General features: G+C 40.9%; 1 protein-coding gene across 1 annotated transcript in view; it reads left to right on the top strand.

Annotated features, from left to right (window-relative positions):
- Nucleotides 1-750: 750 nt before the first annotated feature.
- The window catches only part of wwc3 (WWC family member 3), a 39,245-nt gene continuing 15,150 nt past the window's right edge, over nt 751-24,845 (top strand). Inside the window, exons 1-7 of the mRNA XM_008407586.2 lie at nt 751-1,234; nt 16,632-16,741; nt 17,401-17,601; nt 18,760-18,836; nt 21,000-21,079; nt 23,474-23,603; nt 24,318-24,467. Coding sequence (XP_008405808.1) covers nt 1,089-1,234; nt 16,632-16,741; nt 17,401-17,601; nt 18,760-18,836; nt 21,000-21,079; nt 23,474-23,603; nt 24,318-24,467 — 894 coding nt within the window. The 5' untranslated portion in view covers nt 751-1,088. The remainder of the gene's footprint in view (nt 1,235-16,631; nt 16,742-17,400; nt 17,602-18,759; nt 18,837-20,999; nt 21,080-23,473; nt 23,604-24,317; nt 24,468-24,845) is intronic.

The following is a 24,845-nucleotide window of genomic DNA, read 5'->3' as shown; positions in this document are numbered from 1 at the left end:
TTGAGCAAAGTAGGAGGGACGACCGTTCCAAGATGGCCGCCGTATTTCCTGCGCCGGAGCAGCCAATGCGGGGTCTACTCTTATATTATGTCTATGGTGTCAATGAATGTCTGCTAGAAAAACTGTCAGAGAAATGTGTTCCCCACTGTTTTGTTGTTGTCTTTTTTAAGTTTTCTGAGAAACTAAATTTTCCATTTCTTGCTTGAAATATATCACTGTGTGTGAAATGAATTTAATCGGTGTCTGCAAAGAATTTAATTTGAATTAAATTACTGAAATACACTGAATTTTGTTGACTAGCAGCAGAGAAACCGATACACTTCACTGAGATGCTATTTGGATAATAGACACAAGATGGCGCTGTTGTACCGCTGCCACCGCAATCACAGCAGCAAACTTAGTGGGAGGAGTCCGTGTGTTTAAATCAAAGTTTTTCCTCGTCTTTATATTAAATATATTTACTGTTTTATCTTAGTTATAAAATACTTGTTTTTAAGTCAAACTAAAATGTGGTAGTGTCCTACTGACCAATACGTGAAAAGTTTTTCTTTAATTTTTTTCTGCTTTTCTTAGCTACTCTTGGTGTGTTTATATCTTCCACTGGTGTAATGATAAAACTCTGAAGTGGCGCGACATTTTAAAGTCACTTTAAATCCCCTGCTCGGGTGGTAGTAATTAGTTCTAATGAGAGTGCTGATTCGCAGAGTTTCCCCATTGGTCGGAGGAACTCGCTCAGTCGTACGTCCGAGCGTTTATGCAAATCCGCCCCCAAATATGGACCGACACGAAGGAATGAAATATGGTGGAGAGGCGAACATGGAGGACCGCGAGAACGCCGCTGGACTGTTTTTAGGGGAGCAGTAGTGGAAGAAAGTGGATGTTCCTCCCGCGGGACTTTTTCAGCGGAGAACCTCGGTGGAAACTTGCTATTTTCGCGTTTCCTTTCCCCATCGCGTCGAGGTGGAGTCGCTTTGTAATGCAGTGAAGACCGACGACTCTCTTTTTTTTTTTTCGGGGGAGATAAAAAAAAAAACAAAAAAAAAAAAACAGGGCAGGGGGGCTTCTGCCAGACTCACCGTCTCGACACTATGCCGTGGGTCAGCAGCGGTAAGCGGAGAGAGAGCTCGGAGCTGCCGCTGCCCGCGGGCTGGGAGGAAGCCCGGGATTACGACGGCAGAGTGTTTTACATCGACCACAACACCCGGCAAACTTCGTGGATTGACCCCAGAGATAGGTAGGTAGGCTGGAGGCCTGGGGGTAGTGGGATTACACACGCTCACAGAGGGTATGTTAATTCAACAAGTTAACTTTCTAAACTATGTGCGCACATGTAAGGGCTGTCTGAAAACGAAATGTTTCCCCCAGATATAGAACGTGTGTGTGTGTCAGTGTGCTCATTCTTCCCTCCATTTAATCAGATTCCAGCTTGATGTGGCTGAATTAGCTGGGAATCTCTGATCAGCTGAGATTGAGCAGGAGTTGTGACCTCCTGAAACAGGGGTGTGTGCGTGAAACGCCCATCATATCAATGCACCATGCTGGCTACTTTAATGTGTTCCCATCGTGTCCCTCCACACATCAAGCCTGACAGTGTTTTGACAGGGAGTTGGGGCAGCAGCAGCAGCCTCAGCCTTTCCGGTTTGTTGTGTTTCAGAGGAGTTTGGTGTCACCAGACCAGCAGCCTCTGTTGAACCAGTAGTAACCCAGTCTGTCTGGTCAACCAAGGCATTAGTCCTGAGCCTCAAGGAAGCGCGAGCTTGATACTCCAATCACCTGAACTCATCAGTTCACTCTTTGACTTGATGACTTTCAGTGACCTGAAACATTCCTGGCTGACGAATCTCAACAGAGAGCCATTGTTTTGCAGCTCTCCCTCTCCTCTTTCACACAGACACCTCCTTCAGATGAGCGGCGCGTCAAGAACTGGCCTAAAAAGTCTGCTTGTTTATGTCAAAGTGGTCGTGATTGTGTGTGTGTGTGTGGTTTTTTTTTTTTTTTTGACTGGGGTTAAGGAGTGGAGCAGCAGTAGTAGAGTAGCGAGCTTGAGACTCCAACTCCCAGAAACCTTCGTGGAAATATGTGAAGAATGCTAGTTGGGCCAGTGGGAAAGCTGCAAGGATGTGCTTTTGTGGGGACTTGGATTTCACCAGCCCAGAAACGGGCTCAAGCGGGGGAGTTGAAGCAGATTTACGAGATTACTGGGAATTATTGCAAGTACTTTACCTCTACTGTAATGTAAGGGAAAGGTGGAAATCATCAAAGCAGCCCTTTATCGTACGGCTAGAGACAAGAGTCTTGTCTTTGTAGCTCATTTGAATCCTGCAAGGCGCAGAGTATGATAATGGGGGGGGGGGGAGAATGTCTTTCACCAAATCCATACATGGAACCCATGTTGACTTGTAGACATTTAAGTAGTAGTAATTGATATTTTCAGAGTTCATTCTGTTTTTATTTAAACTCTGGCTGCTTTTTTCACTCACTTTACACCTAGTCCATAATACCCGCAGGTTGTTCTTGGAAAAATGCCGCTTCATTCTGTTCGTGGTACCCTTTTTTTCTTTTTGGTCCCCACGCAAAAGAAAAACGATGATTTTACAAAATGAAACGATGGCTTAAGCAGTCTGAGCAGAGTAAAATATTTTCATCTAGGGGAGTTGTAATGCTAGAAAAACGAGTAAACGTGCTGTTTAGTGTGTATTCAGAAGTGGAACAAAGGTTTCAGAAATGTCAAACTGTTTTTAGAAAATCCATGTTCAGTGCAAAATAAACCAGGTGAGACCTCTCGATACTCTGTATTTAGAGCCATATGAAAAGAATAAAATGGTTTTGTTTTTAGCACCAAATGCTAGTAAGAAGCAAACACTTGATTTGTGTTTTTCTATAGTGTGCAGCCATGCTTTAATTGTAAAAATGTAAAACTCATTAGGGGAACAAATTCCTTTTTTTTATTTTTTTTAACCCCAAGTGCGTATGCCACCCCGGTTGGAATAGCACCCTGGGCAACAATACCTATTGCCCATACTTGAAAACTGTTTCAGATCTATTAATATTTTTATTGATTTAACTTATAACTTTGCTTATTGCCAAAGTATACATCCTTCTGTAGAACAAGTTTTTGACTTAAAATAGTTTAATTTTTTTATTTTTTATTTTTTGCAAATTAACTTTTTGGTCCAAATGCTTGTAATATCCAGCATTTATTTTTCTTTGAAATGGGTCAAATTTTTTTAGTTCTGATCTCATCTGACCACAGCACCCCAAATAGAACAGGGTTTTTTTTTTTTTTTGTGATGATGGATTTTTAATGGTTGTCATGCCAATGAGCTCTCCTACCTGAACTGTGGATCTTTGCAAATCTGATGGACTTCTTGGCTGCTTCTCAGATGAATGTATTATGTTTTAATAGGCTTTATTTAGGAGCATCAGTGTTGGGGAAGCCATGAATGTAGATGCACGCCACACATTTCAGATTTTTATGTGTAGAAATTTCTGTAAATTTTTTTCCTTCTGCTGTGCTGCTTTGTTTGCATAAAATCACTGAAATATATTCATCTTCGTTGTAGTAATCAGGGACATTTTGGAAAAGTTCACAAGGTAAAAAAAAAAACAAAAACTAAGAAGGTAGTGACACAAATCTGCAGTTTTGCCGGCAAAGGGAAACTTTCAATTCTCAAATTCCCAGGAGATCACTGCCCAAGAACTTGTGATGCAGGTCAGAGCACAAGAAAGGTGGAAGCAAACTGAACCTTCATCTGTCACAATGAGCAACTGAGGACTTGAGCAAAGAAATGCTCAACATTTCTGGCCTCTGATTCCAGCAGGAGGGTGAACACTGTAGCTGGATGTAATCTAGAAAACCCAGATTTTCTTGGAAGAACCCCCACCCACTCCTCCCTGCTTTTTGATGAAGCATTGTTGCACAGGGTTCATCGCCGTTTCACAGCTTCTTCCAGCAGTGGGCGTCTGTTGGGGGGAGTTTGTAGGTTTACATGACTAAAGGAATGTTTCCTGCATTTGTTCTGGTGCTGCTCGGTGATTTATTGGCTATCTAAGCAGAGGAATGTCTTCTGTCGCCACCTGAAACGGCCTTTCCTATAAATTTCTCTTTACCTGCTACTAAATCTGACTGGCAGACATGCATCAGATCAAAATGTTGTCGGGCTTTGACCTAATGTTTTTCTCCTTCACTTTGAAAGCTACTCGAGCGTAATGTAGACTTAAAAGCCTAGTTTGACAGCTCTTCTGTTTAAAGCTAATTAAGGAAGCATACATCATCCGCTCGCTCACTGGTGATTTATAGCTCTTTAGATGAGATAACGTGTTATGCTGTCATTGGAGTCTTTAAAGATGGCATGAAGTCACCTATTAAGATAAAACTGTCCTAATGTTGGGTGTGTTTGAGTCTGGCTAATCAAAGCTTTTTCTCTCGGTTTGTTTTTTTTCTTTTGAAAGCAGTCTGAAAACATTTAAATTATACTGATCAGGTGTGAGATTCTCATAGTACTAAAACAGTTTCACTGCATTTGCTGAAAGTAAACGATTTTAACATAATTGAATAGTTATTCCTGCTGGATGATATTGTGGTATGAGTCAATATAGATGATTATTGATCAGTCTAAATATCCAAATTACTGCCAAAATGGTGGCATGACCTTTTGTTGTTTTTATCCCCAGGTTTCACTACACGCCTTTTTTTTAAAACTGCTATGAGGCACGGTGGCGAAATCTGAAGCTGCTGCTGCGCAAGTAACTACATGTTGCTAGGTAACCAAAGAATGAGTTGGTTAATGCCTCTAACCTACCCTACATCTTCTAACCTCATCCTACATCCCCCAGAATGCTGTACAGTTATGGATTGGCATTCAATGGAATTACTGGATATTCTATCAAACGTATTGTATATTGATTTATTGCCAGGCCTAGATGAAATGCTATTGAATATCGTTTATTATAATAATCCTAATTGATATAGAATTTATTATTCTTTTGATCACTTGACCTAAACAAAAGTACTGCTTGAACCACGTATGTGTATGTAGTCAAATGTCTGTTAATGTGGAGCTTGGAGATGAATCTGCGCCCTGTGCTACAATGGACACTGGAATTATATAAGCGCCACTTTTGCCAAAGTTTTTAAATCGGAACATTTGCCCAGCTAAAGTGAATAGAAGTCAACCAGGTTCTCAGGGGATTTCCTGAAGTTGTTTTGCTCCAGCAGGTAATTCCCACAATCTGCAGCAGTAGTTCAGCTGCACCAAATGAGAGTTCAGATCAGAGAAGGCAAGAAATGGTGTCCTAGGTGGTGTTGCTCTTAAATGACTAAGAATCGCATACGCAAAGCCACTTCAGGCCTTTTTTTTGAAGCGATTAATCTACACCACTGTAACGTGGTAGCATGTCGTTTTCAAGAGTAAACTCAAATTCAGATTTTCCTGTGAGCTTCTCCATTTTTCTTTTTTTTTTTTTTTTTCTTTTTTTTTTTTTTGAGCGGTTGTTTCAGAGAGCGTTCTCCTGCTGGGATCTAATGTCTCCCATCTGGATGGCGGAGCCGTTCAGAGTGCACTTGCCAGTTCACAAAGAATCAGCGGCAGATCATCGTCTAATCTCTGAAACACAAGAGCCATTCATCGCAATCGTAATTACCAGAGATGATGGTGATGTGCAGTAATGGAGTTGCGTAGACCAGCCAGAGTTCAGGCTTGTTCAGACGGACCTGCTTTGGGTTAGGTGGCGGCATGTAGTGAAAACTTGGATGGAAGTGTGAACGGATACCTGCGGTATACCTAGACCAGGGGTGTCAAACTCCAGTCCTCAAGGGCTGCTGTCCTGCAGTTTTTAAATGTGCCACAGGTACAAAACACTGAAATGAAATGGCTTAATTACCTCCTCGTGTAGAGATGTTCTCCAGAGCCTTGCTAATGACCTAATTATTCTATTCAGGTGTGGTGCAACAGAGGCGCATCTAAAAGTTGGCAGGACAGCGGCCCTCCAGGGGTTTGAGACCTATGACCTAGACAAACTCGTTTGGCCTTCAGCATCAGGGATGTTCACGTCTCTACGGATGATGGACGCCTCTAGCAACGCCCGGCCAGCTCCCGCAGATAACCCAGGCACTTCTGTGGGGCTTTTTTTGTTGCTGTGGAATGAGTGTTATGCTAGGCATGCCTACACTTATGCTCCAGGGGGGTGAATGGGGGGGGCTCTTTGCTCGCTCGCGCCCCCAGACAAAGCAGCAGGACGGAGGCAGTTCCCATGTGTCTCCCTCCTCTCATCCCGGGGCCCGCAGGCCTCCTTTATTAGCTCTGTTATGCAACAGTCATGGTCGTCCTGCCGCTCGGCAAAGGGAGGCCTTTATGCTTGGTCACAAAGCACACCAAATTAAATTATTCTGGAAAGGGTGAGCTGTGTTTCCAGCACTGAAAGGTTATTCACATGCGCTGGACCCCGCTGTTTTGCTTCCCCCAGTGTTTTCATTATGATTTTTTTTTTTTTTCTTTCGCTGCGGAGGCTGTTGCTGAACATCGACTGTCATTTTGCCCTGTGTTTGAAGTGAATCGACAATAAGTGTGTTAACCCACTTCTTGTTATGGACCTCTTTCCTCCAGCTGACATCAGTTTGATGTCCCACTTCCTGTCTGCCTACCTCAGATTTATTTACTACTATAAAGTTGACTATTAATTGCTTAAATTCTGCTTAGCATTCATCTGTTTGCCTCTTTGCCCTTTCATCATCAGCAGCAGCTGTGTGTTCTTTCCCTGTGTGTATAATGTGAAGAACACTACCTAAACAGGACATGCCAGAGTCGGTGGACTAACCTCGTGCTCAGGGGGCACCATTGTGTTTTTTTTCCCCTCTTGTCTACACATCTGCACAATTCTCATTCAAAAAGAGGGGGGGGGGAGCTTGTAGTCGACAGACTAGAGTAAAAATATTACGAGACTTGCCCAAAAATTTAAAGTCAAACGTGTTTTTTTTTAAGTAGGAAAAGCAACAATTGACACTGCCACAAGAAAACCAGCATTCGTTAAGATTTCTAAAAATTCCACGTGAAATGGGTTATGCATGTTGCATTTAGAGTAAACACAAGCCGAGTAGTGTCTTTCAGGTAAATATGCTCATTGCTCAGAAAAGTATAAGTTTTGTGTTTTAAATGGCACTTGAAGCATGATTAGCCGATATCGGCATATTTAGTCAGGCTGTCTTCTCCGACTGCTCGCCTGCAGTCTGCTGCTTTACAAACATGATGTGTGGCACTAAGCCTGCCGCAATAAGCAATCAATTAATCGCATGATGAAATGAGCTCATTAATTTCCATTCTAATGATGTTTAGAGACTTGATGATCCAGTTGGTTTTAGTTGTTTGCATTTTTTATTTTGGATATTTAAAATATCTTCCAGTTCTATTAAGAGTTCTTTAGAAACGTAATGTTTATTGGTCTCTGAGGCGGCAATATACTACTTGAAAATGGTCTCGATATTGCAGGTTATCACAATGATTACTGGGACAATTTAATAGTCAGAAATGTCATCGCAATATTATCGCTAAAGTAATTGTTGGATTCCCAATGGTTTGGGTGGCAGACTAATATCTAGCCTGTTGCATGGAGTCTGTATTATGCTGATCCCTGATATTGAACAAAAGTTGTAAAGATAAGTGTTTGAGGCTGAGCAAGAGAGCAGTGTGGAAAATGTGTAACTTGTAAACGATCTTGCCATCTTAATATTTTCACATTATGAACACAGATGAGTTTGTAACATGTGTGAGATGGTCCATCAGAACAAAAGCCAAAATGGCAGCTATGACCTCAAAGGAACTTTTATCAATCTTTTTCCATTTGTTAGTGCTAAGCTAACAGTTAGCAGGGTGGCCTTGCAGTCATACCAAATGTGACAAGATTACACTGCAGACATCTTACTTTTGTCAGTAAAAGCAAGAATTAAAAACAAACGGTTACAATACATGGATTGCATAACTGAGTCATAATTAATTATTCCGCTGGTATTTAGGTATCGTCTCGGTTCAGTAGGGACAAACCCTTCATCCCCGACAGCCGAGCTGCTTTACTTATGCCTGGTACGCTCCTGTCCGTGTGTCCAGACGCCGTCTAAATGTGCAGAGACGGGACATGTCGGTCTACTTATAGAGACCTACTTCTATAAGATTCAACATATAATGGGAGAAGCGCATGTGTCAGCTGCTTGTTCTGAAATGCAGCGCCAGAGAGGCTGGACATAAATGACATTCCTCCCAAAGTTGTTTTCCACGTTTCTTTTTTAACTCTGACAGGAATTTTCAGGCCGGCGACACTTGTGGCCCTTTTGTTTCTGATTGCCTGTGTCATGCTGTGGGACTTGAAGCAGGTGACATTTAGGGTAGAAGGAAAAAATGCGCAGAATTTGATGTGATCGTGTTGTCTAGGACGTCCGTTGTGGCATTTGCTGCTGTTCCCGGTCACAATTATGCAGAGATTAAGCTTTGCTTATTTCCTTAGCTTTTTGTCAAGTTTGGCAGCTTGTTTAGGGCGATGATGGGACAACGAAAAGGTTTTGATGGTTGGATGAGTTTGTTATGATTTCGACTTCAGGAATGCAGCGTAGTAGGCTCTCTGCTGTGGCTGACATGAATTACAATATTTGTAGCATTTATGTCATGAAGATACAGATTTAAACCTTGCCTTCAAAACTGTCACATTGAGCTTTAAGACATCTTTATATTAAAACATTTAGAGGAATACTTTTCAGGCTTGGAAATGGAGAGGTTCCTGTTGGCAGCATGAAATAATTTTATAAGTTTTTGTAAGATTATGGTGATTTCTCGATTTAAAAAAAATAAAATTACAAATTAATATGCACATTCAAATACACAAATATCCCATCATACAAACAAATATGCAAGGGAGGGGAAATGTGAAACAAATCAAAATTTTCAGCGCTACAGCAATATCTTGTCGTGTTGAAATAATTGCAGCTTTACAAGAGACTAAGGGTTCATTCACACAGGCCTGTTTAGTTCGCTTTTGTCCAACTCTAGTCTGTTTTTCCCAGAAAGTCTTTCTTTTCAGGAAGTTTGAATGTTCAAACTCTGATGTGAACCAACAAAGCTAATTCTGGTTCCCCAAAAATACCTGGGTCTGGGTTTGACTGCAGATGCAAGCAGACCAGAGACCACTCTGAAAGCGGGGAGTGGACTATAGTGCAGGGTATTCTGGGTAAATGCAACCAAAACAAACTTGAGAGTCTAGCGCTAGCGGGAGGAATCGCTTGTGATCTTTTACCAAAGACAAAAGAAGGTTACGGTCATGCCTTTGTTGGAGGTTTTCCTGAGAAAAATGATGAGAAATTTAAACATGATTCATCTATGAAAATATGTAGAGTAGATGACCACAAAACTGATGGATCCCCAAGATTTAAACATGTTCAGTTTATCATAAATTGCTTCACATCTGTGCTCTACCAAAAAGGGTACTAGTTGCAATAATGGAGAACCTAATTTTAAGAACTAACATTTTACATCCTTGACATACCTTGATGAAAACATCTTATTTGGATCCCGTGATGACATAATCTCTCTTTTGGGAGATCTGTTCCCTTTGTGGAGAATTGCTGTTGCTGCCCAGGTGCAGCATCTAGCTGTTGGGTACGACCCAACTTCACTGGCCGCTCAAGACTCCAGTTTCACATGCCTTTCCCATGCAGCAGCGTGTCGCCAGGCGGGGGGCTGTGGGGAGGGAGCTGTGGAGATAGAAATATCCTCTGGGACGACCCAAAATGGCTCAGATTATTCTAGAATTAGCAAATGTCTCCGACAACCAAATGTGTTTATCTGAGACACGAGCAGACCCCGGAGCATCTCGTCCCTCCGTAGCTGAACATGCTTGTCATTTTCACGTTCTGCTTTTCCTCTGTCTTTAGATGACTGAATCACTTTCAGTCTTCTCTGTGACCAAAGAGATGATGATGATGAACGTGAAAAGCATTGAAAATAAAAACATCCGTACCTACTTTCAATGAAAATTAAACTGCACAGAAAAGCCTTTTATTTAAATTGTGTGTAAATTTGGAAGAGGAGTATATTTATCTGTAATTTCAATGTAGCAGTTAACATTTTGGTGATCATTTGCTTGTGGCTTCAAATGTGGATCGGTTATCGGTACAGAACCCTCCACAGTTTGCAAGCGAGCATAAAGTTACTCAGCTTCACCTCTTCCTGTGCACTGCTGCCCAGCTGGCTGATGAAGCATGTCCTACTTTGTTGTAGGACTGGGTAATGTGGTTAGAAAAACATTTCATGATATATTGTATCAGTGTATTGATGATTATTGATTAGTTTTGTTTTAAAATATTCAAAAGGCTGCTTCCTCAAGTTTATGGACCAAAATATTTGTATTTTGGTGCATTCCTACTGCTATATTTTAGCAGCAGTAAGAATAATGGTTGCTTTTTTGTTTTTAAATATTTGTATAAATGAGGTGAAAACACTGCATTTAATTTTTTTTAAAAACTATTTGTCCAATACGTATTGGTGTTTGAACGACTCCTGTTTTGAAAGTTTGAGGCATGATGAGAGGGAGGTGATTTATTTAGGAGTTGGGAGTAGATGTAGTTTGTTGTTGGTGCAGCCAACAGGCCAGTCACTACATTATCCTTCATAAATGGCAGGATATGTAGTTTGTATATGATGGGCTACTTTCTAGCAGAAAATTGTATGCTGCTGGCAAATAAACGTCATCAAACGGATTAACCAGGTCAAAGACGGTCGTCTGAGCTCTGATAACTTGTATTTATGTTTTTCAGTGCATCTTCCAGCTTCCAAACACATTATATTTGGCCATGGTGTCATGTCAGTGAATTTTTTTTTTTTTTTTTTACAGATTTAAAGTATCCTCTACACTGCTGATGGCGATGAATAAAAATGGCAGATTTGCAAAATTAGTCAACTGGAAGTCCATGACCTTGTTCAGCAGTTCCACAGCAAATACCATGATGTAATGGGTCAAAAACTGAACAGATTAAAAAAAATATGACCCAAACAAAATGCAAAGATATCTACGCAGCTCTGGAAGACTCCAAATTCAGCTTTTCTGCTCTCCTTGAGACTCTAAGTCTATAACAAAATGTATTTGAGAGCTAAAAAAAAAGCCACAACACAAAAAGATGATGAGCAAAGAGAGTGGAGGGTAGCCAGTCTGTCTTCTAGCTCATGTTTGCTGCAGTTCTAGCTGTAGATCCAGAGGCTAATAATAATTACAAACTTGTCATTTTTACCCAACGTTTCAACCAAAAATATTATAAACTTCAAAAAGCCTAAAGGAATTTTAGGAACTAAAAAGTCGGTGATGGTCCTCTGGAAACCAGAGCCATTAATGCTGTGCTGCATTATGTCTTAAACTGCTTTAAAGACTGCCTTTAAATATGGACCGTGAAGATGTGGGATATTTCTATAAGCATCGGTCACCTAATGACTCACACGGCCAGCAGGGCAAGAACCTTCCTTAATGCTCCCCTTCTGACTCTAGCTGTTGCACTAATCCTGCAGCTGCCTTTTATAATGACAGCTTATAAATATAGTTATTATGAAAAGCCTTTTATAACCCTAAAAGCCAAAGGCAAGTTAATTTGGTGTTGGCCGTTTCACGCTGTCAGCACTCCCAGGTTTAGTCCAGGTCACCGTGCCAGCCTGACAGGAGAATGACTCAAGGATTTCTCTCCCAGACGCAGACTGAGGTTAATCTCTAAAAATATTTTCGTAAACCTTTCATATGAATTGGCTGACACCCGCTCTTTAAACGGGTGTCATCATCACACACACCTCCGCTCCGTCCTGCTGTGCGCCCGTCTCTTTAAGAGACCGCCCGGCAGCGGTTAGACTCTCTCCCAAGGCATGAGTTGGAACACGGACAGCGCTGTCACAAGACTGCGTAACAAACCAAACATTCAGAGCTGTGAGCGGAGGACATGTTTTTTTTTTCCTCCCCTTCACTCTTTGTCTCTGTCGCTGGGTCAGAGGGCAGTTTGGGATTAAACTCCCGCTGACGTCACATAGCTTCCCACATCCCCATGCGTCTTCTGAACTTTCCTCTTTTTCCTTTGTTTTTCTGTTTTTACTCCCAAGAATAGCACAACTCCTTCATTTGAAACTCCTGCTTTATTTTGGAGTTTTTTTACCTCTGTACTTGAGAGTAAAACCTCCAAGCTAAAGTATTTATCACGCTGTGTGATTGGTTCTTGTCCAAGTATTTAAAGAGCAGTTAGTGTCTGGACATTTGTTTGCCTTTCACAAACACTCAGAGCAGCAGCAGGTAAGGAGCGTGGCCTTGTTTGCTTTGTCTCCAAACTCCACTTGTGCGGCTCCTTTTAACCCACTGCTGTCATGCCACCAGTTGTCTGTCATGGAGTTGTATGAAGCATGTCTTTTCTTATCTTCTGATCATTGTTCAATAAGTCAAATAGTGGTTGCTCAAACTTAAGTGAATTATTGTGGGAAAAAAATATACATTTTTAATGCAACGTCTTGGAGAAGTAATATAAACATCTTTGTAGCTGAGATTTAAACTCTAGACATGGATTCAGATTTGATTTTCTCCAGATTTGTTATGTTCTGACTGAACATTAACAGGTCAGGTTTACAAAAGAGAATTGGGGCCACTGGGGAAAAAAAAGACTTTAATCTCAGAATTTTTACTAATATTTTGAGGTCAAAGGTCAGAATTCTGAGATCAGAATCGATTCATTTTTTTTTTCCATGACCCTAATCTTCTTGCCCAAAATAAGCCATTAATAACCATGAAGGACTTTTTTGATTAGTCTAAATATGCTGCAGCAGTCACACGGCACATTAGACTTCTCATGGCCTTGTTGTATCAATGACTTTCTTTCTGTCAATCTCTCATAAAGCCAGATTTGTGGAATGCACCAATAATACTTGTCCCTTTGACAAATTCTTCCATTTGAGCTGCAGCTCCTCCAGAGCCACCGTGGTTAAAGACGGCCATGTTTCTGTAGGAGAGCCATCCTTTCAGTTTCTCAAAAAAAAAAAAAATCTTAATGTTACATTAACTCAGTACTTCTCAATTCCATTCCTAAGCCCCTCCTGCTCTGCATGTTTTAGATGTGCCTCTATTCCTGAACAGCTGATTCAGATGATTGCATGACCATCAAGTACTGCAGAAGCCTGTTAATCACCCACAGATTCAATCCAGGTGTGTGGCAGAAGGGAAACGCCTAAAACATGCAGGACAGGGGGGTCTGAGGACCGGAATTGAGAAACGCTGCTTTAACTGAAAGTTGTCGATGCAGGCCTCCAGTTGTGAATGAATACAGCGTTGTTCTGTGCGAAGTGCATGGCGTTGCAGTTTGTCGAACGACTTTAAAAATAAAATAAAATAAAAAAATCAACTAAACAGTACAGAGCACTCCCAGCCGTCACCAACATCCTCCGTTTGAAAGCACCAGGGTTTCTCATGTGATTTGCAGCAGCGATGAGGCATTCGCTGAAGCTCGTTTTACACTAAACTCAATTCCTCATGCCGGTGCAACCTGACACGACGTCAACCTGGAAGTAAACGTCACCGCTACTAGAGAAGAATCGGGTTCAGTCCAAATGCAGCAGCGTTCAGTCGGACCAAATGTTGAGAAGCATGTGAGAAAAGAGTTCATTCAAGGATAACGTGGACAGTGGATTGTCTGTTTATCAAGATTGTGATTTAAACACGTTTTACAGTCTTGGTTAAAACACTTTTATTGTGCATGATCTGTCTGTCCAGGTCCCTGTTCATCCTTGGTTGGAAAAAAATGTCTAAATATCCCATCACTGAAGTATTTTCAGCATTTTTCAGACTTCTTTGTCTAATGCTGTTGGCTGGTTGGCGTCTCTCAGAACAGCTGTACGCCAAAACTAATGAGTCCATTAAACAGGTGGACTCAATGCAATAATTACTTTTAAAGGCATTTAGTTGCACTGGATTTATTTTTTTTTTCAGTACATGTCACATTGCAGAAAGCCATATTTGTCCCTTTTCTTCCTCACATTTGAGGACAAATGTTTTTTATCTTATCAGAAATGTGTTGGTCTTTGACTTAAAATGCCTGTGTAAAACCTTAAAGCTTGTGGTTGTTGAAGCGGTTTGAAGCTTTTTACAGGTGTAGAACATGTTTTATGCTATTACTCGATTGCATAATTTTCTTACCCAGACCTACCGATTTCTGAAAGTTTGTATGTTTAACTTTAGTGAGTTTATTGTTTCATCGGCATTTGAGGAAATAAATGAAAACATGATGAGGAAACCCACAATCGTAACATTCTGGACTGCTGCATTACATCTCTGGAATGTCAAGAACAAACCTAACCTGTTGAATTCCCCAAAAATATGTGAAATGCTAAGGCAGTTCATTGAATTTGAAGCCCTGATTGTTTTTGGCAAGCCCAACTCATTCATCGCGGCGTGTGATTCAGCACCGCTCCTTGATACTTTTATTGGAACATCAGACATTTTTATGAGTACGCCCTCTTTCGTAATGTCCTTTTTTTGAGGGAGAGAGAGAGAGACGGTGGCTGACTAACGCGGTGCCTTCTAATTTGAATTGGCAGCATGTGTCTCGGCACCGACGGCGTTGTCTGAAAACCATTTTGTTGACAGAGAAAAGAAAGTGGAAGTGAGATCCAGTGCAGTAGGTTTTTGGGAGAGGAAAGCTGAAGCGTGTGTCTCCTGAGGAATGCAGAGCAGAATGTCTCGGCTACTCTCGCTTTGCAGTCCCGTCATTGTATGCATACCTTTCCGGTTACCAGGCCTCACGCCCACAGTACAAGGATCTCTGTGATTGATGGTGATCAGCTACTGGTTTTAATTCCATTATCCAACCTGCTCACCGTCATGTGGACTGGTAGTTGTGGGTAGTTTGGTGATTAAAATATAAATTTCTTTTTGTAGCTGGCATTGTGAACAGGCTTCAAAATGTTATTGAAGAGTTCATAGTTCTCATGCATTTTAATGAATGGGAAACGCTTAAAAAATATTTCACCTCAAAAGCAATCGTTTGTTGTTGAACATGATTTGATTTTGTTAAATTTGAGGGCCTCTGAATGCATCTGCTTATGTGATGCCTGTCATTTGATCTCTGAAATAAGAAATCCAGAATGTGAAGAAAATTATCAAATGTTGACAGTCTTATTTGCCACCAATCCTGACCCCATAATCCTATGACAAGAAAATAAAATAGTTTTATTTGCACTTCTGATTATTTTTAGCTCATTGAATCAATTGTCAGTCATTGTGCTGTTAAAATTGTTTTTTTTATCTTTATATACTTAGAATGCAGAGAACATTCAGCTGCTGTTTGTAGTAGTCGCTGGCTTGTCAATCAGCATATTGCTCATATTTTCTGCCACGTGGTTCAGATGGGCATTACCTTATTCTTGTATTTAAATGTCTTTTTGGCTAAATTAAACTATAATCTGTGTAGTTGATTAGAAGCTACAACATTGTTTAAGCTAGCCTGGTAGCTCTCATTAGCAACATTTAAATTTAACAGCTAGCTTTATTATGTGGGATGCTGATGGCCAACTAGGTAGACACTAGGTTAAAACATAAATTGTCACACTGAAAACATCTAGAACACAGAAATGGTTGAGGTTTAGTGCTGGTCAAGGCTATCGCTTTTTTTTTTTTTTTTTTTGCTGCATTTAGCTTGTTTTGAAGTTTGTTCATTGGTGTGCTTCAGTGGTTTTGATGAAAGTTTGTCTTGCTGTCCCAGAAGACATTCACAGATTTTCATGTCCAATTCTGGTCTTGTTTTTTTTTTTTTTTTTTTTTCCCTAAAAATACATAGTAGCTTCATGTGTGCTGGTACTAAAAACAAAAGGTTGTTTTTAGTACTGTCCTGAACTTCTTCAGACCTATTTTGGAGGATGGTGCCTTGAGTTTCTATTCTTCATTCTTCATGCCAAGGGGTTCAGTTCTCCTTTGAATTAATCTAAGGTAGTGCGAAAACACAAACGTCCATGATTGGAAAGAGCTGGTAATGAGGCATCCTGAGGTTTAGCAATGTTGTTGGTTAACTGGCTGAAAGAAGGTTACTATTTAAAATGCCACAAACAAAAAATGGACATAAAAAAGATTGATGCATGACAATTTTTTTTTTTTTTTTTTTTGTGAATCATGAATTATTTCTACCAGCAGTTTTATACCAGCCCATGCCTTCAATGTGCATACTTTACGTCTCGTGTCCCAAATCGGCCAAATGTGGATCTTTTTACACTATGTTCTATGTTGAAGCCGGTAAATTGTTGCTGAAATAACATGTTCAACCTGTGGTTGAATGTTGACTTTTTATCTCCTTCATTAACTGACTAAACTCAATTTACATAATAAATGAGGCAGAAAACCCTGCAGGTGTCTTTATGCTAACGGGGGGGAAAAAATTACATAATTGGGTGGAAAAATGCATGTTTTGATACTTCTCTGCTGCTTTGTTCATCATTATGCCAGAATCTTTAGTTTTTAAGGGCTCAAATAATGCTTCTCTGTTCACTAGGAATAGAAGAAAAAAACTGCTTTTGTCCTATGTGAAACAAAGTGTAAGATATGTAATACCATAGCTAAATGTTCTCCATTTTTGTAACTTTTCATTCCAGGATCACAAAACCGCTAACGTTTGCTGACTGTGTTGGAGATGAGCTGCCTCTGGGGTGGGAGGAGGTTTACGACCAACAAGTGGGAGTTTACTACATCGACCACATCAACAGTGAGTACATCTCTTTGGTCTCTATTTCCTATTGTAGTTGTGCAGAGGATGGTGAGAGGAGCTGAAAGCGTCACTGGAGTTTCCCTGCCCAGGGTACAGGATCTGTTTCAGAGATGCTCCTGGAAATATGCTTTATTCACCAGCTGGGTTTCCATTACAAATGTGCACAAAACTTTGTCGATATTCAACTGTCAAAAAAACACAATTTCTCAATTGCAGCGTTTCCATTAAATAAGATTGTTCATACAATAAATCGTTAAAAACATGCCATGCCACCATCCTACCACTTTCTGTTGTCTTCTTTGTCATTTCGGCCAGTAGTAACGTCCGGTTACTACTGAATTTAATTTCATAATTCCAATCTGCGCGTTTATCTGGTCAATGGAAACGCTACTGTCAGAGAATCCTCAAACCATCTTGAACTTTTTCTGGTTAAATAGAACTTTAGCAAACAGAGCTAATGTTTTTCTCTTTCCATCATCAGTCATGTAAATATTTTTATTAACACCCAAGAAACACCATTTAGGTTTGCTATGTGCTATTTTGGTACACAGTTATTTGATTTGAATGATCAAATTTCACAAGAAAATTATTTTGAAGTATTTCTTAATTTTAAAACTATCAATTATCGCTGATGAATCTCACTTTCTTTTTGCCAGAAACCACCCAGATCGAGAACCCGCGGACACAATGGCGGCAGGAGCAGGAGCGCATGTTGAAGGAGTACCTTGTGGTGGCCCAGGAGGCCCTCAACGCCAAGAAGGAGATGTACCTGATCAAGCAGCAGCGACTGGAGCTGGCTCAGCGGGAGATGCTGCGATTGGACGAGCTTTCTGGGGACAACCACTCCACCACCAGCAGTAAGGATCACCCATGTCAAGACTGGATGGAGGGGAGAGAAGAATATATGAGGATCCCACGTAAACAAACGATGACCTGAGCTCATAATCGGGCATTTATTGTGACGTTTATCATTTTTGATTCACTGTCGTCACGATGAATTTCAGTTGTGAATTTCAGTAAATAAAAAAACTAAATTGACAGTATTATCTGAAATGTTACTTTTGCTACTTTCTCCACTGCATCAATAAATATCAAATGTGAAAATGCAGTTGCTGTGTGCAGTTCAATGACATAAATCACACTACTTTTAGTAAGATTGGGTCCTGAACAGTAGCCAGTTTCAAATGGGAATGTTTTTCAAGAATTATATTTGTTTGTGGTGCCTCGAATGCTGTGCCATGCAGTCACAGTAGGCCTGGGCGAGAAGGATTTCGAATTTTATCTTGATATTTTGTGGCACTTTTTGTGATGAGAAAAGACTAATAAAAAAAACATTACATCTTGGGTAACTGTGTGGCTCTGATGGCATGGTACAGCATCCATAGTGCCACAAACGCAAATATTCTTGAAAAACATTCCCATTTGAAATGAGATTCCTGCCAGTTAAAGTGATTTGTCACTAAATTGCAGCAGTAATCATACTTTTGAATCTACCAATATTGACTGATGCTCTTGCGAAACACTGGAGAAAATGGCAAAAGTAACATTTCAGATGTCCGTTTTTTTTCTTAAACATCAGTGACGAAAAATGTATTGTTACAACGATCAACATTTTTATTGTGATCAATACGATACACGCCCACCTGTAAGCCACAGTCATTCAGTTAGCTAAGAAATGAGTAACATCTGTATCGTTACCATAAAATTCTAAATCTATATAGCCCACCCTTTTGTGAGCTGTCCTCATTATCTGACCTGGACATGCTACACTCATAACTCCTCACTCACTGCTGGGGGAGATCTAAATCTATAGAAATTCTTCCAAATCCTCATTTCTTTCCTCACTCCACCCTCTTGTTTTAGCACCTCCACCCAGTTCACCCGCTGACCCCCTCACACAACGCTTCAAGGAGGGCTCGACTCCCAGGAAACGCGAGGAGACCTCACTATCACAGCTCGGCCCTAAACCCATAACCACTAACTCTCTTCTCTCTCTCTCCTTTATGCGTCTGCAGCTTTTTCCGGCTCGTCTTCAAGTGCGAAATACGACCCTGATCAAATCAAAGTGGAAATAGCCTGCAAACGAGAGCGGGTGAGTTGCTATCGATGGAGAACAATGGGATGTGTTGAGGGGGGCTCTGGGGTGTGGACCCTGCAGGATACCATGGCTCTGGTCTGGGGCCTCAGGAGGACGACTGAGATCATCAAAGGGTCAAGAGAGACCCAGGACTCGCAGGGCAAGGTTGGATGTTAACCCTGAGATCAATAGCACGGGTCAGGGTATTTCCTGGATCGGGGTCATTTTAAAGCAAAGAGTTGTGCCTCAAAAAAATGAGTGGGGGGTGGGGGGGTGTCGCTGTGTAAATCCGTCTGCTGAAGCGAACTAGAGCCTTGTTAAAACACGTCCAGATAACGAAGAAATCCCAGATTTTAAAGCTGCATAAGAACTGATTATTATTCCAAAGCCATTCTTCAGCAGGGTGGGGTCAGACGTTCAGGTTTTTGCCAATTTAGGTTTTTAGCTGGTTACATTTTATCAGAGACGCATCGATCAATCACTCAAAAATCAAAATTGGCCCAATTTTCCTTGATCTGCTCAGACCAGTAAATAAGACAAAATGTCTCAAAACAAAGAACTCCCACTTATCTGGGGCAATAAGTGCCAGTAACAAACTACACAGTTGGTCAGAAACAGGTTGGTAATCTGTGCTTTGTTGCATAAATTTACATTCAGTTCAATTAAAACATACTTTATTTATCCCAAAAGGAAATCAAATGCTGCTGTAATTCTTAATCATTGAGTTTTCTTCAGAGTTGTTGTAGATGGTTATGGCTGTGGGCAAGAAGGATCTCCTGTAGCAGTCTGTATTACAGTGAATCTGAAGAAACCTATGACTGAAGACGCTGGTTATCTATGGTTTCTGCTTTTGCGATGTTGATCAGTTGTAAACCGCCCTGTTGCTATGGTTACACATCATAAAAAATGAGGAAAGTGTAAAAAGTATTGACCAAAAACAACCCGGCTGCTCAGCATCCAGAACAGAAAAAAAACGTCAGAGTAAACGATCCTCTCCAATGTGCTGCCAGCCTGAGTGACGCAAATCTAGATCTTCTATTTGATTCATAAACGACCTGAAATGTTTCTTCTTTGTGTTTTTCTTTGGGGAAATAAATTTGTTCAAAATTTCAAATCGACCAGTTGGACACAAGGAAAGTGAAAACTTACTATCATCCGATTGATGCATCTCTATATCTGCTTGTTAATGTGGCAGAGCGTTACTTTAATTATGTTGTTTTTGCATTTTAGTTTTGCCTACCTGTGGCAGTATTGATGCCGTTTGACCACGTTACGCGTTTTAGACTGAAATTAACTTTGAGTGATTTGGTGGTAACGCTGCGCTCCACAGAGCTGGAGATTCCTCCGGTCACACTTTCTCTACCGTCTCATGGCTTTTAGAAACGCGGTGATAGAAAATTTGTAGTTTCATCCTTTGCTAAGAAAATACGGTCAAAAAGTCATGTCCGATTCCACCGTCAGGATGTTTTCAGGGTTACCTCAAATATGTTGATCAAAGTTCCAGTTATTATGAATCAAACTCGACTCTTAACATGTGGATTTTTAGCCTTGATTTTTAGTAAGTCAGTGTTTTAGCAGTTTTTCAGTTTTCTGGAAGTTTGTTCCAGATTAGTGACACATAGAAGCTGAATGATGCTTCTCCATGTTTGGTTCTGGAGATGCAGAGCAGAACCAGAACCAGAAGACCTGAGAGGTCTGGAAGGTTGATAAGCCGTTCAGTGATTTATAAACTACAACAAATATGTTTTAATGTCTGTTCTCTGAGCAAGGACTGTAAAACTGGATAGGTGTTCTCTTACTTCCTGGTTTTAGTGAGAACTTGATTGGAAAATCACTTCTAAGTATGTTCTATCTCAGTTTTTATTTTGAGTTTCTCTTGCAATGCTGAGCAGTGCTAAATAATTTTATTGATCCGTTCCGATTTGAATTTCAAGACTCTTAAAGCCGGTGCACGTTTGTCGGCTGGTCGGGGTCAAGATTTCCACACTTAAGTCCAAAACCTCTTCAAGAGAGGTGTGTGTGTGTGTGTGTGTGTGTGTGTGTGTGTGTGTGTGCACCTCTGTACAAACAGTCGAGCATTCCTCCGTGCCAGTAGTCATGATTCGGCAGTTTTTGTCTGTGGCGGTGAGAGGAGTCCATTGTTCACCATGGTAACCCGGTGCTTGCTTGTGTCCACAGCTTTCCAGACTGAAGCAGGAGCTGGCCCAGGTGAAGCAGGAGCTGCAGTATAAGGAAATGGGAGTGGAGACCCTGCAGGAGTGAGTGTTTCTCTGCTTCTGTGTGTTTGTGTGTGTTCGTTCCCGGTCCACCCTTCCTCCCACAGCCAACCTTCTCCTTCCTACACTTGGCCCGGCTGCTCCCCACCCAGCGGCCTCTTCCCTCTTTTATTCCCTCTGTCCACAAAGTTCAGCTTCATCCCTGTTTGTCTCTTCCTCTTCTTCTTCTCCTCCAAATGATTGCAGATTTTTTTTTAAGGTTTAAAGTGGCCCTTTAACATATAAAACACCCTTTAAAGTAGTTCCAATGACTGAAAGGAGGAAGGTTCTTTCAGAAGATTTATGAATGTGATTCTATTTTTTTCTTTTAATGTTTTGCTTTCAGACTCACACACACACACACACACACACACACACAAACCATCTCTCTGTGCTGGGAAGATTTCTGAGCCATTCCAAATTTCATGTTAGAAATAGAAGCTCCACCTCGCTGAGCGAGAGGAGGAAAAGAGAGCTTTTGAGAAAAGCCAAATGGAGGGAGTTTTTTTTTCTTTTTTCTTTTTGATGGAAAAGGGGACTCCACCTCAGGAAGAGGATGCACCAGTGGAGTGCAGGGAGCCAAGGCTCAGCCTGGAGAGGAAGTTGTTCCACGGAGGGGATTGGGGGGAGGGGGGGCTCTAAAGCGGCTTTCAAAAACAGAGATATCTGGCTGCAAATTCCTCTGCACTTCCTGAGTCCTGGCAAAGAAGTTCCTTATCTCTTAGATAATACGCAACTCAAGTGATTCCCAGAATAGCCGGGAAGAATACACAGCTTGCAAAAAAAGAAACATTGAGTGCTGCGATGTGTATACGTGCTCTAGGCGTGTCTGTGACTTTGTTTGCTGGTCTGTGCGTGTCCCATTGTTCTGTGCGGATTGCTCGGGTTCAGAACAGGAGTGACCCTTCAGGCTGTTGTTGTGTTTTTGTTTTTTCTGGTTAATTTTAGCTGTGATCAGCAATAGAGCAAATTGTTCACCACATCAGATAAGCTGATAAACAGTTTCTGGTGTACACCCACCCCCCAAACCAAATCCACTCGATGATGATCGTTACTACAACCCTTAAAGAAGTCAGGAGTTGGGGTTTAGGCTATCTTTCATCTTTGCACCTCCTTATCTTTGCGAGTTTCACAAACGCTTTCACGGCTTGTCCAGCCGACATCCTGGAGGACTGTCGTCACGCCTCGGCAGATTGAAGGAAATGCGAGCCTATAGGGTGGTTGGCACCGAGCGGTAGTTTTTAAATTTATTTAGTTTTTTTGTTCTGGGGACATAAGTTTGAACCTCGCAGGCTCCACCAGAGGGTTGGAGCGGAGAGACAAAGCCAAGCCTGTTTCTGGGTCAGGATGGACAGAACCTGCTTCTGAAGGAGAATGAAGTTAGCAGGAGAGCTAACCACGCCGCGCCTTATGCAACCAACCATTATTTTATTTATCGATTACTCAGTTAATTGGATTTATTTTTAAAAATGGCATATTCTGCAGATGTTTTGTTTTTAACCACATAAGCCTTTCTTATGCATTAGAAAATCATTTAAAAGTGCAAATAAATAACTAAATCCTTTTCGTAGCATTTCCTTTGTAAATGTGAACATAAAACTATGCCACTTTAGGAGTTCTGAGTAGAATATGTTCCCGAGGTTTTTATCTTAAATGAAAAATGTATATATTATGCACACAGATTTAGTACTGCTTTGATTGTCTTTATTTCACCTAATGGCATTTTTTTGAGTATTTAGTAAACGATGTTCAGAAGTTTTGGGAAATGCCTGCTTAATATGAAAAATGCATGACACATTTTTCAGATTTATTATCTTGAAGTTAACTTGATTTCTACATTGTCGGCCGCTTGCGTAAAAAGACTTTCTAAATATAACAAGTCTAATGTGAAAAAGCGCAATGTCTGCACACATGAGGAGCCTTGCAGTGTGATTGGACTTATTCACTTCCTGTTGGCGCATTGTGAGTGAGCTGGCTGTAAAAATCACATCTCGCTTACTAAACCTGGGAAAGCCTGGAAGAACGTCTGAAAACAAGAATCTCACCTCCGGTGTCTCATGACTGAAACGACCCAAAACCTAAAAATAAACCGTTGCGTTATTGATGAACGAAACCTCCCACAGAAATTCTTTCTCCCTTACAGATTCCTTTTGTTTTTGATTTTCTTTGTCAAGTTTCACAAAATGACTTGCGAAAATACAACGGTTAAAATCAATTTGAAATAGTTTTTATTTATCAGGTAGGAAAAAAATACGCAATTGTATTTTGTCACAAAACTGCAAATGTAGCCTAAATAGTGATTCACTGCCACCATCTTCAGAGATACTGGAAGTGAATCAAATGAAAGCTTAAGAGCTACTCGTCTGCTAAGCGAACATGTTTGATGTTTTCCTTCAGGATTGATAGGAAGATGTCCTCCAGTCAGACGAACTACAAGCTGGACGAGGCTCAGGCCATCTTCAGCGAGCTGCGCAGCATCAAGAAGTCCATCAGCACAGGCGAGAAGGAGAGGCAGGACCTCATCCAGGTGACTGCCTCCTCCTCACTCCACCCACGGCAGGCGCAGCAGCAGTTTGCATATTTGATGCTGACCTCTAGTGTCCGTTTCTGTCTACTGTTCTGCTTCCACTGAGTGACGAAACCATCAGACATTGTTAGCTCTGATAAAAGAACTGATTTTAATTGGAGATGAAAACAAACAAGAAACTATCTTTTTTTTTAAATAAGTAAAATGTATATTTAAAAAAAAGCAGCATAGGAAAACTTAGTGATGTCAGTATTTGGTTTATGCCAAACATGTTTTCTGTCCAGAGAACAATATTTCAGAAGCTCCTGTCTTTAGTTACCGGTCTGACCTTCATGTTTCTTTTAAAGATTAAAACTTTTCTACTTTTACACGTCTGATGAAGGTCAAACAGCCTCTGGAAGTCGTTTAAGGGCAGGGGTGTCCAAAGTTGGTCCTCAAGGGCCGGCATCCTGAATGTTTTAGTTCTCTCCCTGGTTTAATGCACCTGGATCAAATGATGGCTTATTAGAGGCCTAAGAAGAACATTGACAAGCTGAAAAGGTTGTTACCACTGGGGAGAGAACTAAAACGTGCAGGATGCCGGCCCTCAAGGACCGATTTTGGACACCCCTGTTTAAGGGTTTCGTTGATTTTTTCAGTCTGCTTTCAGGCTGAAGTTGTTTGAATGTCTTTCTTTTGAATGTGAAGATTTATCTGAATATTCTGTTTTTCCAGAGCCTGGCTAAGCTGACTGCCAACTTCCAGAGCAGCCTGTCCATCGGCGACGCAGCCAGCGAGGTGGCGATCAGCGCCGCCACCACCAGCAACCTGTACAATCCGCAGCAGTACTGCGAAACCGGCTGCCAGACGGACATCATGGGAGAGGTCAGGGGTCATGTAATTTCCTTAATATCTGATTTATACGGAGGTCGGCTGCATGTATTAATCTCATAATGTCTCCAGCGAATAACTTTGCAGGTTTGAGTTGTGCTATCAGAGCTGCAGCTTATTGATTTTTTTTTTTTTTTTTTTTTTTTTTTTTTTTGTAATCGATTGTTCTATTGATTAATTGAACGGTTAATCAGCTAAAATAAAATGGGCAAATTCTCCTGATTTTTTTTCATTCAACCATTTAAGTTAATTTATACATAATTGTAAACATGTTAAAAGATGCAAGTAAACAAGTGATTTAAGTCCTGTTTTAAGAAAAAGTTTAAACCTTTGTAATTGTTTAAAATGGAATAACAGCACATTTCTTCATTG

Source organism: Poecilia reticulata, linkage group LG4 (genome assembly GCF_000633615.1).
Source record: "Poecilia reticulata strain Guanapo linkage group LG4, Guppy_female_1.0+MT, whole genome shotgun sequence".
Classification (NCBI taxonomy): domain Eukaryota; kingdom Metazoa; phylum Chordata; class Actinopteri; order Cyprinodontiformes; family Poeciliidae; genus Poecilia; species Poecilia reticulata.
Note: the sequence above shows the minus strand (reverse complement) of the source record. Positions and strands in the feature narration are given on the sequence as shown.